Below are 17,299 nucleotides of genomic sequence, written 5' to 3'. Positions count from 1 at the left end.
TGACGCTTCCATCCTGTTACCTAAGGGATCAGAGGCTCTTCAAAGGAAAGCCGCTTTGTGGTTCATATGGCTTAGCCTCAGAGAAGGGTTCCCATCGCTGGGAACCCTGGCAACCTGGCAGAAATTTGAACCCCGCTGCCTGCCCTACCGGCAGCAATCCCAGCCCAAGCTGAGACATGTTCTTCTCTCCCTCTGGACTTCCTTTCCTCCCGCCATCATCAAAGCCTCTCCCACAGACCCTATCATGTAAGAGCTAAAGAGCTTGGCTAGCTTAACTCCCCCCTTTTGCATTAGGGAACTCAAGCCCCAGAGCCATCCCCGAGATCACATAAGCAGTCGATGAGAGCTGGGGACACAGGTCTCATTCCAGTGTGCCATGCTGCCACCAACGCATGCCCTGTGACTTCCCTGCTGCCTTGACCCCTCCAGTGCTCTAGGCCAGCTTCTTCCAAGAGCCCCCCATCCCCTTGCAGAGCCCCTCAGCCTTCCCTGATGTCCCTTTAGCTCGATCATCTGAAATACCTAATTGTTCTGTATATGTACCACAGGACTTTGGTTTGTGCTGTGGAACATTTTCCTCTGTCACTGTTCCTTTGCATATGCTGTTTTCTCCTTCTGAAAAGCCCTCTTCTGAAAAACATTTTTTCCACCCTGGACAACCCATTCTTGTCCTTTGATACCCAGTTAAGAAATCACCACATTGCCTAGGTACATGCCTCTAGACACGCTCGTGGCACACTGAGCCCCCGTGCCTCTACTGCTGGCACAGAGCAGGCTTCCAAGGGAACACGGGCTGCATGAGTGAGTGAGGACTAGACAACGCTGATCACACTCATCTCATCCCCGTGGACCCTGAGCACACCACAGGAATCTCCCTTCATCTTTGTCCCACTGCTTAGGTGCATGCCTGACACGGCGCAGCGGTTGAGCGCTGGGTTGCAAAGCTGCCCGCAGCCTCTGCAGCGCCAGTTCGATCCCCAGCTGCTCCCCGGCCACCGGAGGAGGGTCCCACATGGCGCGCAGACCTCTCCTGCCGCCCGCTGCTCCCCTCAGCAGTGTACTTCGGTCCTTCTGCCTGCTCTGCTCCCCGCTCTTGCTCTGGTGAATTCTCTCACCCTCCCGCGCTTCTGACTGTACCCAGTGCTTGTATAAATAAATAAATAAACAAATCTTTAAAAAAATATATTATAGATGTTCGACAAAGGCTTATCAAGTTGAATTGAGCATACTGCCCTTGGCAGCATAAGATTTTAGCATGCTAGACCTGGAAGATCATCGGATCCAGTCCTATGCATTTTAACAATGAGGAAACTGACTCCCAAAGAGGAAAAACATTTTTCTCAGGGTTATGAGTACTAGTGGGTTTGATGGCACTTCATTTATTTGTTCAATAAGTATTTTGGATTGCCTGGTATATTGTGAGCCCTGTTCGAGATGCTGGAGACATAGCAGTGTACAAAACAAAGTACCTGCTCATAAAGACCTTACATTTGTCCCAAATGAGTGTTTATGAATATAATCCGCCCTCAGAAATCCACTTCATGTCTAGCACAGAGCGGAGCTCTTAGAATATACTCTCTACAAATGTTTGTTAAACCAATGACAATAAGAAATGCCCAGTGCTGAGTGACCAGGTAGCTCTCCATGGGCCAGTGCCGTGGACACTGGAATGGGGTTGCCTCAGATACAGGATCTCTGACTGGGCTAAGCTGCCCTGAGAGAATGGCTCCTGAGACTTGGGAAAGTTCAGCATCCTTTGTCTGCAGAGTCTGTGGGCGGAAGCCTCCCTGAAGTCCTGTTTCTGAGATTCCCATGGTGATTCACTTATGACTTACCTTCTGTTTATGTTGTTTCAGAGCATCAGCGTGAGCAGAGGAGCCAGGAAGAGAGTAAGTGCTGAGACCACCACAATCTCTCAGCAAGAAGCTAATGGCATTTTTTTTTTCCTCTTGAAAACATTACCTATATATTTTTTAAGATTCAAATGAGCAAAAAGAACATTAAAATCACCCTTAAGCCTTACCACCCCAGGAAATTTCCTGCTAATGTGTGGTGTTTAATCCTCCCAGATATTTCTATACGTACATAAAAATCACAAGTATTTATTTCCAAATGGAATCAAAACTGTATGTTATTTTATAATCTGCTTTTCACATAATATATTTAGAGTACCTTCCATTGCCAATAAGTGCACTTTTATAGCATCATTTAAAGTTCCTGCATAATATTTTACCATATGTTCCTTCGGGTCAGGCCAAAATTTGCTCAACATTGTTGAAGAAATTGCTAGACATTTAAATATTTCTTCTTTTTCATTATTATGATTAATCCTCCTACAAAAATGCATGCATTTAAACTCTGGGCTTATCCTTGGTTTGTTCTTTAATATAAATTCCTTCACATAAAAATTTGGGTCAGAGAGTATAAATACATATTAGGTTTTTGATAAATATTGCCAAATTGCTCTTTAGAAAAGTTATGCTATTTTTTGGGTGTCCATTTTCCTACAGCTTCACCAACACTAGATATTTGTTATGTTTGTTTAGTTTTTACCAGTTTATAGTTTAAAAAAAAAGGACTTGTTTTATATTGTATATCTTCGATCACTGTTGTCATGAGCCACTTTGGCAACATGTTTAACTGTCTATCAGGGGAAGAAGGACTTCAAGTCCTTGATGTTTTTTTCCTTGCTCCAAGGACCTGATGGTACTGAGGCTTAAGGTTACCAAGTACTGAGGGTACTGCTGTGAGAGTAACCTTAAGATAGCACATGGGAAGGTAATGTGAGAGGGTTTGCAGCAATGAATTAGAGCTGAGGCAGCTTAAAAAACAGCTGGGTGTCCTTTCATTTTGCATAGAGTACTGCCTTTGGCAGCTGCTGCTGGCTGTAGCTTCCACACTGTATAGGAGGCAGGGAGGAGCCACTTGGCTCCTGGCTGCCCTACTGGGACCCAAGACCCATTGCAATATTCCAGCAAAACCCTGGCCTCCATGACTGAGGTGGCCCTGATCTTCCAAGCAACGAGAGCTCTGGCCTGAGCAGTTCTCTGGACTCTCCCATGAGTGATCTGTAGTACATTTTGTCATCTATGTATCAGGGCAGAACTTGGCTTATGGGAGGATTTGTAAATGAAGGGACTTCTTGTAGCACTGCTCATTTGTATAAGCCAACCAGGCACTCTGGATCTTCACATGAGGTTGTTTCCAGGATGAAGATGCAGGGCCCGAAGTGGCAGAAGGGGCAGATGAATGGGCTCAATCCAAAGCCGCAGTTAGACCCCCTGACCAGCTGGAGTTGACTGATGCGGTGAGTGAAGAGCATCCTACCTGTACTCCTTCTCCTTCCTTCAGCCTCAGAGACATGTTCTGCCATAGCGCTAATTAGGAGCCTGCAGAGAACCTGGGGTGAGATGTCTGCTGACACCCTGAAGGCAGGAGGAGGGGCCTCTCAGGCCGGAGAGGTGTTGGGGGCCCTCCACATATAATCTTCTTGGTGTTCCTCTCCCTTAGGAGCTAAAGGAGGAGTTCACCCGAATCCTGACAGCCAACAACCCACATGCACCCCAGAACATTGTCAGATACAGTTTCAAAGTAAGTCAACCCCTCTGGGCAGGGCTGCTGAGTGCTCTTTGGGTTGGCAATAATTTGTTACACTGCAAAAGCTTCACAGCTCTTCAAGAGATCACGTAGGCTGGAACCCTGAGATTTGACATGGAATTTTCCAGACATTTGAAATTTTCTTTATGATTCTCCCCTGCAGTCTTGCTAATTGTATAGTATTGAGTGCCCTGCAGAGTCACTCTTTTCAAGAATCCTGAAGTGAATAATTTGGTTAGAAAAATACTTTCCTAATGTGTACAGCAAGTTTTTCATTAGCATCAACTGATGGACCTTCAGAAGTCTGGTGTTCCTCCAGCCAGATGCCTGGGTGGAGTCCAATCCTCGCTCTGGATGAGGAGCTGAGCTTTCCCCCACCTCACTATCCACACACCCCCCAAACTCCCAGTGTCCCTGCCTGGGAAGAAGCTTCCCAGGGTCTGTTCTCAGTGTCTCCCGACAACACAGCCAGCCAGGCAGGAACCCTGTCAGGTCTTTCCTTTGATCCACATGGCGTGAGTGCTTTCTCACTTGGTAGACACATACAGGGCACATCTTTCAGAGGGACAACACGGTTTTCAGACATTGCAAGGCCAGATCCTCTGTGGACTGACAGTAGAGAAATTCTGAGTATAATGTGAGCTAAAGTGGAAGTAATGCATATGCTTCTTATTTCATTATTTTAAGATCCATTTGTTCTGTGTTTGCTGTATGACAGTGTCAGTTTCTCCCCTAGACCTTCTACAAGTGATAGTTCATTAGACCTTTCACATGCCTTTGATATAGGAACTATTACTATTTTCATGTTACAGAAACCATTATTATTTTCATTACAAATGTCACACACGAAAATTCAATGCAAAATTTGAACCAGTTTGCCTGACTCCAAAGTCATTACACTGTTCCTTTTAAAATATATTTATATAGAGCCTCCCCTGGTGGCGCAGTGGTTGAGCGCTGGGCTTCGAAGCTGCCTGCAGCCTCTGCAGTGCTGGTTCGATCCCCGGCCACCAGCGAGGGTCCCACATGGCGCACAGACCTCTTCTGCCGCACCCACTGCTCCCCTCAGCAGTGTATTTTGTAGGTCTGCCTGTTCTGCTCCCTGCTCTGGCTCTGGTGAATTCTCTCACCCTCCCGCGCTTCTGACTGTACCCAGTGCTTGTATAAATAAATAAATAAATATCTTTTAAAAAATAGGCATTTATAAAAAAATATATATTTATATAAATATAACTTATTTTGACTATATAATTGAAACTCATGGTAAAATTTTCAAAAAATTGAAAAGAACAATGAAAATTAAACCTTCCTCCCTCCTCTGTTTCCCTTCCTAGACAGACAGCCATTATTAACAGTTTCTTTCTTTCCTTAAAACAACTCCATTGAAATTGAATTTACATAACATACAATTACCCATTTAAAGTGTGCAGTTCAATGACTGTATTCAACACTTGTACAACTATCACCACAGTCAATTTTAGAACATTTTCATTTCCCCCCAAAGAAACACTGCACCTCTGAGCTGTCACTCCCAGACTCCCATCTCTTCCAACACGAGGCAACCACTGCTATGCTCCCCATCTCTATAAATTTGCCTGTTCTGGGGCCTACCTGGTGGCACAAGAGTTTAAGTCTCAGCACTATGAAACTATTGGCAGCCACAGCAGCACGAGTTCGATCCCCGGTCAGGGAGCTGACCGACGTGGCGTAGGAGACCTCACCTGTCTCACCCACTGCTCCCCTCAGCAGTGTATTTCAGTAGATCTGCCTGTTCTGCTCCCCACTCTGTCTCTGGTGAATCCTCTCACTCTGCCACACACACCTCTGGTCTATACCCCAGTTCTTATATGCATAAATAAATAAATCTTTTTTTAAAATTTGCCTGTTCTGAATATTTCATATCAAAGGGTTGATACACATGATCTTTTGTGTTTGGCTTCTGATGCTGAAAGTTTTCAAGGTTCATTCATGCTATAACATGTATCAGTACTTCATTTCCTTTTATTGCCAAATAATATTCCATTGTATGGACAGACCACGTTTTATTTATCCATTCATCAATTTACAGACATGTGAATAGTTTCTAGCTTTTGGTTATTATGAACAATGCTGCTGTGAACATTTGTGTACAAGTTTTGGTGGATGTTTCTTGAACATGTCACTTCTTATTTAGGATAGCCAGGCAGGGACATAGCACACTGGAGGTGGCACATCTGCCCTCTCTCCCTCCTCTTCATCTTTGTGGTTGTGACAGCGGTAGCTTAGGTTCAACCTACAGCTCTTTGTCAAATAAGTCTTTGATGAAACTTGCAAAAAAAAAAAAAGCACTTCATTTCATTTGCCTTTTCTTTAAACTGGAATGCTGTGAAAACTTCAGATTAATTGAATATTTGGTGGGCCTCCCTGGTGGCGCAAGGGGTTAAGACGCAGCACTATGAAGCTATCTGTAGCCACTGCAGCACAAGTTCAATCCCCAGCCAAGGAGCTACCCACATGGCGCAGCAGACCTCTCCTGTCTCGCCTGCTGTTCCCCTCGGCAGTGTATTTCAGTAGATCTGCCTGTTCTGCTTCTCCGCTCTGTCTCTGGTGAATCCTCTCACATACACCCTCACCCCCTGCCCCCCCCCATACCTCTGGCCTGTACACCAGTTTTTGTAGGCATAAATAAATAAATCTTTTTTAAAAATTGAATATTTTATGAGTTATATTTCTGTTAACAGAAATGGACTCTCTTAGGCCTTAAAGAATGAAAGTGGACCACATTCTGACTCTAGCCCTTTTGAGAGACCCCTGGGATGACTCAGCACCCTCTCTTCATAGGAAGGCACATATAAACTTATCGGCTTTGTGAACCAGCTGGCAGTTCACTTCAGCCAGGTTGGGAACCTGGTCCCCAAAGACTCAGATGAGGGTCGGCGGCAGCACTACCGCCATGAGTTAGCAGCAGGTAAGCCTCTGGGGGATGCTGAGGCCGAGAGTCTGGTCCCCTCTCTGTTTGCTCTAGGGAGTATCAGAGCTTTGCAGAACCTCTACCTAAAGTCCAACCGCTGGCTCTCTGGGAGCTAACCTACGAGGCTCAGGCCAAGGGGAACCCTGGGGCAGGTGGGGTCTGACAGGCAGGAATCAAGACAGCCTGCCCTGTCAAGGACTGTGGGAATGGGACTGGACTTTGTGCTCATCAGCAATTTCCTGCCAAGATTCTCAGGAATCTTCCAGGGTGGTGATTTCAGAAACAGAAATCCTTGAAGAAGAAGAAGAAGAGCCCAAGGAAACAGAAGCTGAAGCTGAGAATCAAGGAGATTCGCTTGAAGCTGAGGTACAGTATATTTCTCCCCATCCCTCCCCTCCAGCTCCAGTTACCAAGGCTTCAGACTGACTCAGCCCAGAGGCAGGGGACAGCAAGGCTAAAGGGCTGTTAGACCTGCAGGTGCCAATACTTCTGGCATCAACACCTTCTCTGTTTCCACCCTATTCCAGGACAGAACTCTCCCCACTCCCGATTCCCCACCACCTTCTCCCCACAGCTGAGTCCTGTTCCCATGGTCTTTTTTTTTTTTTCAGTTTACTGAACAAGTGATTGAAGAAGAATTGATGACTCCTATGCAGCCCAGGGAGCGAAAGCTCACCAACCAGTTCAACTTCAGTGAGAGGGCCTCACAGACCTTCAACAACAGGCTCCGGGTAGAGCAGCCCCCGCCCCAGCCACTTTATTTCACTGCTCTGTGCTGTGCATGGCAGAGAAGAAGCAGGCCCTCAGCATGGCGGGGGTGAAAAGGCTGATGCTATGGATTTTTCTCGAAGAGCTGGGAACAGGTGTTCAGTTCCCTATTAGCCATCCCAGGCAGGAGTTCAGAGCGAGTAGCAAGGAGGTGGAGCCCTCCACTGAGCAACTGAAACATGAATTGGGCTTTGAAGAGGAGGTTAAAAGCAGGATAGGGGAAGAGAGGAGAAGTCAGAATATGCTGGGATAGGGGGTAGGGGCTAGAAGTCACTTTGACTGAAGCTGACAGACTCTGTGGTAGACTACTTGGAAGAAGCTAGAAAGGTTCCCTGTCTCAGCAGTATAGATGATGTGGAGCAACAGGCTGAAAGAACCCCTCAGAATTTTGGGGGAGAGGCTTACATATGTAATGAGTGTTCTGCAGAAATGAACCTGTGAATAGAGGATAGGGGTGTGCAGGGGACGGGGGGAGGGGGTTGGCAGCTCCTAATCACTCTGTGTGGTCCCTATGCGGACATCGAGCAATCTGAGTGATGCATAATGGGGCAGGGGTACTTTCCCTTGGTGGAGCCAGAGACCACAGTTTTAGGGAGAAGCCTTCTCAGGGTGATGAACGTTAACTCAGTGGCCTGCCAGAGGTTGACCTCTATGTCCTGTGCCTGGAGGCTGACCACAGGCCTGACTTCTTGCAGATCTGTCCATCTTCCACTTGGCATTTTTCTTAGCTGAAACTGGTACAAGTGTGCCTCATTTCCCCCTCCTGACTAGTTTAGATTTCTTCTGAAGGAAACTTGGATGGCAAAATGTAGACTTTCACTGAGTCATTCAGTCTTTTACCCAAGCCCTTCTTTACTGTGGAAGAGCTCTCTGTCCCACCCTTCCCTCAGCTTCAATGAAATGCTTTGCCCATGGAATATAAGTTGGGGCAAATGAGGAGTTGAGGGCTTTCTGTGCATTTCCTGTTGTTGTTTTCTAGGATCGAGAATGTCAGATGGAACCTCCTCCCAGGACAAACTTTTCAGCCACAGCAAATCAGGTGAAACCCTGGGCCAGTCTAAAAGCCATCACTGTCCTCCAGCCTCCCACCCCAAGCATTCTTGTCTTGCTCAGTCACAAGGGAGACTGGGGTGGTCAGAGATTCCTCTGGCATTCTGTCCTCTCATCCCCGTCTCTGCTCATTGTCCAGGCTCTGAATACCAGGCATATGAGAGAGTAGGTTCTTACCCAGCGAGCCCTGGACCAGCCACATGCTCACAAAGTAAGGCTGTCCAAGGTGGACAGGTGGCTTCTGAAGTTCCTCCAAGACCGGGAAGAATGTTTGTTCCCATGAACTCTCTGCAGCCCATGGCTGACTCTGAAGTGTCGGCACTCTGACCTGCCCTTTCAGTGTTTCTGCTGGCCCTCCTTCCCCTTCAAGTCCTGCTCTGTGTAGAGATGCTGATTTGGGCAGGCTCTGGTGCCAGAAGACCTGAGCCCAGGCCCCAACTCTGATGCTCATACTGTTAAGATCCTGAGCAAACCATCCTCCTTAATACCTCACTTTCTTTCTCTGTAAAGTGAGGACAAGCTTCTTTCAGGACTGGAGGACTCTGAATGTAAGAATAAATGTTGATGTGTTTTGCAGCAAGGAGTACTGATCTCTGGGTGAATTGTTAAATGTAAGGTATGCCCATCTGGCCTCCAGGTGGCAGTGACTGCCCAGCTCTGGCAAGCACACAGTGTGATCTGGGGCATTTGGCAGCCCCAAATCCTTGCTGCTGCTTCTACTATTCTTTGACTTCTCTTGCTGTCAGATTTAGTTACAAGTGTTCCCTTACTTTTTGTTTATCTTTTTATGCTGAGAAGGTGTAGGTCAATAATATAGACAATCAACCTGAGCCAGTATATTGATCTTACCTCCATGGGGAGGGGGGAGACGGAGACATTTTTTAATGTCTATTTTAATGTCATTTTTTGATTTCCTAGTTCAAAGGCTTTAAGTTCTGCCTGGTGGGGGTTGCAGGCTGGAACCATACTGTTCTCTAGCTGATAACCCAGCCCCTGAACTGCAGGGTGAATAAACTCAGCCCAGGGGTGCCCTGGAGCTCCTTCATTCCTGCCCAAGAGCTGGCAGTTAGCAAGGAAGACAGATATTGGGTTACACTGGGCAAAGGAGAGGATTCCATGAGGCCTGTGGCAGGAGGTCACATGATACTCTTTAGGACCCTAAAGTTCAAGAGAAGATGGCTGGGTGAAGAATTTGCCCTGTACTGATTCTTCTCATCTCATCCTTGCCTAGTGGGAGATCTATGATGCCTATATAGAAGAACTCGAGAAGCAAGAAAAGACCAAAGAGAAGGAGAAGACAAGGACCCCAGTGGCCAAAAAAATGGGGAAGATAGCCATGAGGAAGATGATGTCGATGGAGTCCCAGGTTTGGTGAGGGTTGTCACAGGGAATGACTGAGCAAGACCTTGACCCCCGGGTGGACAGGCCTAGGATATCTTGGAGGGTTTCTGTGGGAATATGGAAGATGAGGAGAGCTAAAACTGCCTCTGACATTCCACACTTGCCCCCTCTCCCCCATTTTATATATATTGTTGGGCTAAGGAATAACAGAAGACATGAATTTCATTGACAGTTCACTGTGCACCCTGGAAGAGCTGGGGAGTGTCCCAAGGTGGGGGTGTGAGGATAAGGCACCATTTCCAGGGGCAAAGGACTCATGGGATTTGGGAAGCTGCTTTGCTCTTGACCTTCAAGTCCTCGGGTTTACTTGGCTCCATTCTTTAGGTGAGTCTTCAGGGCCAGGAGCCAGGTCAGAGTTGGTCACAGGTGTCAGCAAGTTCAAGCCAAGGGGTTTGGCCTCCTTAGGCTGGATTTACCATGAAGAATAATCTACAAGTCATTAGAGAGTACATGACTGGGTGGCTCACTTTGGGTGTAGCCAGCATAGGTTTGGGGATCATCGTGGGAGTTAGCCCACTACAGGGAGGATCAGCAAATGGAAAGACTGAAGGACCACATTTGTCCCTTCAACAGAGAGAAAGCTGGGCCAGAGTCTCAGTGTGGAAATCTGACGGGTTTGACCAGCAGTGAGGCGGGGAAGGAACAAGGTCCACAAGTCACTGAGGGCTGTGTTCAGCACCTTGGAGAGCTCACGGCAGCGCCGGCAAATGGTTCTGCTCCACACCAAAGTAGAAGTCAAACGGTTACAGGAAATTTTATTTCCTTTCTCTGAGGTGTGCCCACTTCCACTCAATTCTCTCTTCCATGACCCTGATCATGTCATACTTTAGGTTTGAGGGTTCACTGGCTTGGCTTAATAGGAACTGCCCCAACTCATTAACTGCCCCAATTCAATTTTATTCACAGATTGAGCATTCAGTTATCATGATCATGTTGGGTACTGAAACCCTGAGGTGAAACATGGAGTCTCTGCCCTATCCAGACCCTTGATTTTCCCCGAACCATTCCCTAGAGCTTTGGGGCATCAGAGAGGCTATTAACCTTGGTCAGGGTTTGCTTGAAAATACATCAGGAGTTTGGCAATACCAGGACCCAGAGAAGAAAGGTCCCCCTACAGAGAGCCAGCACCTCCCCAGCCTGGCCACCAGGTGTACTTCCATGAATGTTCTCCATCAGTTTGCTGAGATACACTTGAGTCAGTTTGAGATCTGACAAAAGACCCTCAAAGGGCAGTTCCCCAGATGTGACTTTATAATAAGCCCTCACCACATGGGTCTGCTTATTCCCTCTGACACCACCAGCACCATCACTACCGGGCACTGGGTTAAATAATACCGTGTGCATTATTATACTGAATCCTCACAACCACCCTGAATCCTCACAACCAGGTGCCATTATTCTTGCCCACTTTGTCACGAGTACTCTAAGACTCAGGGAAGTGAAGTATTTGTCCAAGATTTCCACCCTTGATCCAGGTAATGGGAATGTGGGCCTGTGTGGCTCCAGAACCCATTCTCCTAACCACCGCCTGCTGCTGCCACTCCAGGAACTCTCATCCTCAGGCACCGTGGTCTGGCTTCCTGGACCCCTCTGAGGGTGCCTACCCCTCCATAGGTTCAGTCCTGCCACCTGCCTTTTCTTTTCTTTCTTTCTTTTTAAGATTTATTTTTTATTTTTTAATTTTTATACAAGAGCTGGGGTACAGGCCAGATGCGCGGGAGGGTGAGAGGATTCACCAGAGACGGAGTGGGGAACAGAACAGGCAGATTGACTGAAATACACTGCTGAGGGGAGCAGCGGGTGAGACAGGAGAGGTCTACCACTCCATTTGGGAATCTCTCTGGCCGGCTGGGAATTGAACCGTCGCTGCAGAGGCTGCAGACAGCTTCACAGTGCTGTGCTAAATGTGCTGTGCCACCAGGGAGGCCCCACCTGCCTTTTCTTGCCAGCCCCAAACTCTTTACTCTTCTGTTAACCTACTGAGTGATTCACCTTGTGGATTTATGGAATTTCAATAATAATGATCTTGTTTTTTGGTTCAAAATGAGTCACTTTTCCTGACATGAAAGTTCACTTTCTCTTTGGTTTTAGCAGTGGGCAGGGCCCTGGATTAGGAGTCAGTTCCGCCTTGAACTGCCTGTGCACAACTTGGCTCTCTCTACTCTGTTCCTCTGTGTCTTCCTTGACTCTTGGCTAAATAAGCTAGACCAGAATATCTCTTGAGTCTTGATCATAGCCTGAGCTGGTAAAGCCTCCCACCTATCTTTGTCTGTTCTCCCTGTCAGTAGCCTTCCTGGGCTTTCCTTGCTGTGTCTTATGCTCAGAGATATTGCTTCCCCAGAATAAAATCAGAAGGAAGAGCATGAGGCAGCAGGCTCTGTCCTGGGGCCAAGTATGGCAGTGCAGACTCCTGAGCCACTTGTGATCTGGGGTTTCCCAGCAGGCAATGATGGGGTGAGCTGGGCCTTGAGGCATACAGAGATGCTGGGGTGTGCGGTGTCAGACAGGCACCGCTGAACCAATTGCAAGTCTGGTCTGTGTCTCGGGGTGTGACCTTCCCAGGTGCTGGCCTATGATTGCCTGTGGCCTCTGTGTTCCCACAGAGTGATGATATCAACAAAGTGGCCCAAGCTGCTAAAATCGTGGAGCGGATGGTCAACCAGAACACATATGATGATGTCGCTCAAGGTAAGATTTGAAGGGCTGCCAGCCTCTGTCACTGCCTGTATTAAAAACCTTTCATATGAGGTGAGTATTTCAAACAGGTCCTATAGGTGCAAAGGGAGAAAAAAAATAATCCCTGCCTTTTCTGGATGTCACCAGGGAGACAAGATTTATGCAGGTCAACCATGAACAATGCCATAAGAAACAATGGGTGTACTGATGAAATCTGACAATGGTGCAGCAAAAAACACAGATTAGTGACCTAGTGTCATCTTCTCAACAATCTTGGGAGGAAGGCAGAGCAGAGATTATTACCCCCACTTTACATATGAAGAAGCCAAGGCCAAGGTCACCTGGCTAGTGAATGGCAGGGAGGACCCAAATCAAGGTCTTGGCCTTCCCAGAGCTGTGCTCAGTCCAGGGGACAATATAAACACTAGAATACACCAGATAGACAGAAACTGCTCACAAACAGAAAAAGGGAAGTGACGGGATAATGGCAGCAGTCAAGGAAGGCTTTAGGAAGAACCGAGCTAAATGTCAAGAGATAAGCTGAGTGGGAGTGGCAGGCTAGCAGGAGGGTGATGTTCTGGGCAGGGGACAGCACAAGTGAAAATGAATTGAAATGCACTCTGGGGATAAAGAGCATCAGGTTCAGTGCCCCAGACAGGAGTTTTGTGGGAAAGTGATAAAAATTCAGTCCGGAGAGGTGACTGGAGCCAGTTAATGAAGGGCCTTGAATATCACATAGAGAATCTGAGCTTTCTCTACAGACAATTTAGAGCTACTTCCCAGGCAGGGAGACAGCCCTGCGAGCAGGTCTGGAGGAGCATGGGATTGGGCAGAATACAGGGCAGAGGCGAAGGTGAGTTTCAGGCGTGGGGTAGAGGGGCCCTGCCACACCTCACCCAGACTACACCCCAGGGGATGGAGAAAAAGAAGCAGTTATAGTAGTGAACAATGGGCACCAGCATTCCCTGGGCACGGTGCTCTGCAGTTTACATGTATTGTTTTATCCTGACAGCCACAGAGGCAGGTGAACACCAGGCTCATCTCCCTCTTATAGATGAGAAATGCAGGCTGGAAGGTTGCCACTTGTTGAAAATCACAGCTCTGGGGATGTGAGTGCTGGAATCAGGATTTGAGTGTCGGCCCCTTGGATCCACAACCTTAGCACTTCAGCGCAAGGCTACAGAGCCACTGAACTGGAAGAGACATTTCAAATAAACATTCAATAGGTCTATGGTGGTGATTAATTAGTGATGAGGTGAAGAAAGAGACTGATTCAAAAACGCTTAAATCCTGGGGGCCTGGGAAATTCTGGTGTCTTTGACAGAGCCAGGGAAACGGAATCCTTCCCATGGCAGGAACAGCACATTCCCAAGTGGCTTGTATTTCCCTAAGAGGTTGTGCATTTATTTGGAGCAGCTGCCTCCCCAGAGTTGGCAGCTCCTCGCTGCTGGCCGTTCTCCTTTGCTGACAGCCTAGGGCTCTTCTTGGTGACTCGATGCTCATTGCTCACCCGTGGGACATAGAAAGCAGGGCTGCCAAGACCAGCAGCCTAAACAAGCCCCCTTGTTATCATTCAGACTGGAAAACGACCTTGAGCGCTTCTCAAAGCTGTCAGAGCACACAGCAGCCATGAATGAATTTGTCACTCACGCAGCTTGGCTTCCTGAAACCCAGCCTCTGCAACCAGCCCACCAAAGGGCTGCAAACGTGATTAATAACCATGGAGAAGTTGGCCTTGGTGAACCTTTTTCATTTATAAGAACACGATCACATAGAAATGCATTGAACTTTGATTTTTTTTAATTGCCTCCTCTTTTTCCCTTTGGGAAAGTGTAATCATGAAGGAGCAGTGAAAACAGAGAAGTGTTACCAATTAATCTCCTCTCAGAAATGAGGTCTTTTCAAAGATAGTCTGAGCCCAGGGATCTCTGATGTGATCACGGCTCATGCCTCTCTGGCTGCTTTTTATTCTGAGACATCTTTGGGGTTTGAATGCAGCCCCTCCAGCTCAAGGAGTGGGGTATTGCAGGAGAGGCTGGGCGTCCCGTGGCCTGCCCTTGAGGGAGGGTTGGAAGGAGGATTCGTTTCCTCGTGGGTCACCCTTGGCTGAGAACCATTTCATTCCTGTTGATTTGTTTCACTGCATCCTTTGAAGCCGCTGTGTGCTCCGTGGCTGGGCCGCACCAGACACCACAGGTCCAAAGACGGATGTGACTTGCCTCCTGCTCGCCAGGGGCTGTCTGGCGGGGTCAGTTCCATAAAGAGATGGAACTCAGTGTGACAGACGTTGCAGCAGGGGATAAGGAGGACCGGAACAGAGGAAGAAATGAACTCTGCTCACCAAAGAAAGGGAGAGTCTCATAGAGGAGAAAGAGTTTGATCTGATCTGGAGTGATTAGGAGTTCTCCAGGAAGATGGAGGAGCAGGACATTTTAGACGCGGCACAGCATGTAGGAATGCAAGCTTCTCTGCAGAATGAGAAGCTTGCATTTAATTTCTCATTGACAAGATTTGATGCAGCAGGTATGTCAACAGCTGGCTGGGAATGACACAGATGTCGTGACCCAGAGCCTGCCTTTGGCCCGGGAGCCCCTGTGCCAAGGGAGCCTTTGAGTGGTTGGCAGTGGGGTGGGGAAGTGGAGTGTGGAGGTGACTTTACTGTTCTCACTCGGGTGGCTCTGTGGAACACAGCCTGGAGGAGTTTCTGAAGGGAAGGAGACAAGTTAGGGGGGTGTCGTAATGGTGCAGGTAGTAAGGGTTGAAGCCTGCATCTGGGAAGTGGCTAGGAATTTGGATAATGGATTAAAAAGATAATCAGGGCCTACCCGGTGGCGCAGTGGTTGAGCGCTGGGTTGCAAAGCTGCCCGCAGCTTCTGCAGCGCCGGTTCGATCCCCGGCTGCTCCCCAGCCACTGGAAGAGGGTCCCACATGGCGCGCAGACCTCTCCTGCCACCCGCTGCTCCCCTGAGCAGTGTACTTCATCAGTCTGCCTGTTCTGATCTCCGCTCTGGCTCTGGTGAATTCTCTCACCCTCCCACGCTTCTGACTGTACCCAGTGCTTGTATAAATGTATAAATAAATAAATAAATTATTTAAAAAAAAAAGATAATCAGAAGGAAAGTCTGAGTTGTGACAGAGAAAGGTCAGCCAAAGATTACCCAGGTTGCCAATGGAAGGAAGGGGCTTCTACCTAAATTAGAGAAAACTGGAGGCAGATATTACTTAGGACAGGAGATCACCATGAGTTCAGGAAATGCATGCTGGATCCAGGCAGTTTTGCGGTAACCGGACTTGAGCCCATTCTTTTGTGTATGAAGATGGTCAGATCTGAGGCTTTGTCCATGCAGACACGCTGCTTTGCTGTAATTTGCCTCCAACAACAGTGACAGCAACAGTGATGCAGAGAGAGAGAGAGAGAGAGAGAGAGAGAGAGAGAGAGAGAGAGAGAGAGAGAGAGAGAGAGAGAGAGAGAGAGAGAGAGAGCTTACTGTGTGCCAGGTATTTGTCTAAGCCCTTGACACATGTTAATGCAATGAATCCTCTCTGCAGTCCCGGAGGTAGTAACTATTATTCCCACTCTGAAACACCAGGATTGCTTTACCAAAATGGTGGTCCCAGGGCTGACTTAGCCTCTGTATGTTTAAGATTTTAAATACTACGAGGATGCTGCTGATGAATTCCGGGACCAGGAGGGCACCCTGCTGCCGCTCTGGAAGTTCCAAAACGACAAAGCCAAGCGCCTGGCTGTCACCGCCCTCTGCTGGTGAGTACAGACATTGCCGCAAAGCCGAGCCCCTGAGGGCCTGCTGGTGCCAAACCCTGAGCAGGACGCTTCCACCCGCCGCACTTAACTACCTTGGACGTGTTGCCTGTTGGAAGACCGGGCATTGAGAGTCCCCTGGGATTGTAGAATTAACCCAGGTCTCTGAGCTGAACAGCAGACATCTGCAGTGTAGTTAGGCACTAGTATCCATGGGAGAGTCGTGTCCATTTCCTGGGCCAATGGGTTCATATTTCTTTTGCAGGAATCCGAAGTACAATGATCTGTTTGCAGTGGGACACGGCTCCTGTAAGTAATCTGGCTCTTCATTCGTGTGCTCACTCAGCCAGCAGACACTAAGTACCCACTCTGTGCAGAGCTCTCTGCCAGGTGTGAAAGATTCAGGCGACTGAGCTGCACTCACTGTCCTCAGGGGGCTCACAGTCTAATGGACAAGACAATCAGACTGGCAATTAGTGCTGGGTGAAGGAATATTCCAAGATGAGCCTTGAAGAAGTTACTATGGTAAAGAGAGAGGGCGAGCGCACTCCTGGCAGGGGGACCATCATATGCAAGGTCTGGAGCCACGAGAGAAAGCAAGAAATGAAGCCATTGAGGGAGCCAGGGGCAGGCCCCAGAGGGCTTGCTGAGTCATTCTGAGAAGCTTGGACCTGCTCCTGAGGGCAATCTTCTGACCACTAAAGGAATCTGAAAAGGGCAGGAACACATCTAGAGCAGGGGGGCGGGGGATTGCAGGCATGAGACTGGAGAGTAGGAGGCCAGTTAGGAAACTGGTGAAGCCTCCCAAGGAGAGATGGCTGGGCCTGAATCAAGACTGTGGAGGGTGGAGTAGTGGGTTCGAGAAGCCTGGCAGGTGGACTGGACCAGACCTGGGGAGGGATTGGCTGCAGTATTGCTGATCTGGCCCTGGAGGAGGAAAGGGTGGGAGCAAGGGCCTGATTCTCATCACTTGGCCTCTGAGCCCTGAGAGCTGCCATCGGGTGTTTCCACCCCTGCCCGTCATCGTCATCGCCGCCCCCACCCCCTCCACACGCAATGGCAGCAGGAGGCAGCACCGTGGTGATTATGGAAATTTG

At 48.3% G+C, this 17,299-nt stretch overlaps 1 protein-coding gene across 1 annotated transcript in view; it reads left to right on the top strand.

The window, feature by feature from the left end:
- Positions 1-1,826: 1,826 nt before the first annotated feature.
- Positions 1,827-17,299, top strand: part of DNAI1 (dynein axonemal intermediate chain 1) — a gene marked incomplete at both ends in the record, with an annotated part of 33,546 nt that continues 18,073 nt past the window's right edge. The window contains 11 exon segments of the mRNA XM_084237757.1: positions 1,827-1,889; positions 3,209-3,307; positions 3,511-3,591; positions 6,418-6,544; positions 6,795-6,913; positions 7,159-7,278; positions 8,295-8,354; positions 9,597-9,731; positions 12,370-12,454; positions 16,088-16,205; positions 16,468-16,511. Coding sequence (XP_084093883.1) covers positions 1,827-1,889; positions 3,209-3,307; positions 3,511-3,591; positions 6,418-6,544; positions 6,795-6,913; positions 7,159-7,278; positions 8,295-8,354; positions 9,597-9,731; positions 12,370-12,454; positions 16,088-16,205; positions 16,468-16,511 — 1,051 coding nt within the window.

This window comes from Talpa europaea (assembly GCF_964194135.1).
Source record: "Talpa europaea genome assembly, chromosome: 7".
Classification (NCBI taxonomy): Eukaryota; Metazoa; Chordata; class Mammalia; order Eulipotyphla; family Talpidae; genus Talpa; species Talpa europaea.
Note: the sequence above shows the minus strand (reverse complement) of the source record. Positions and strands in the feature narration are given on the sequence as shown.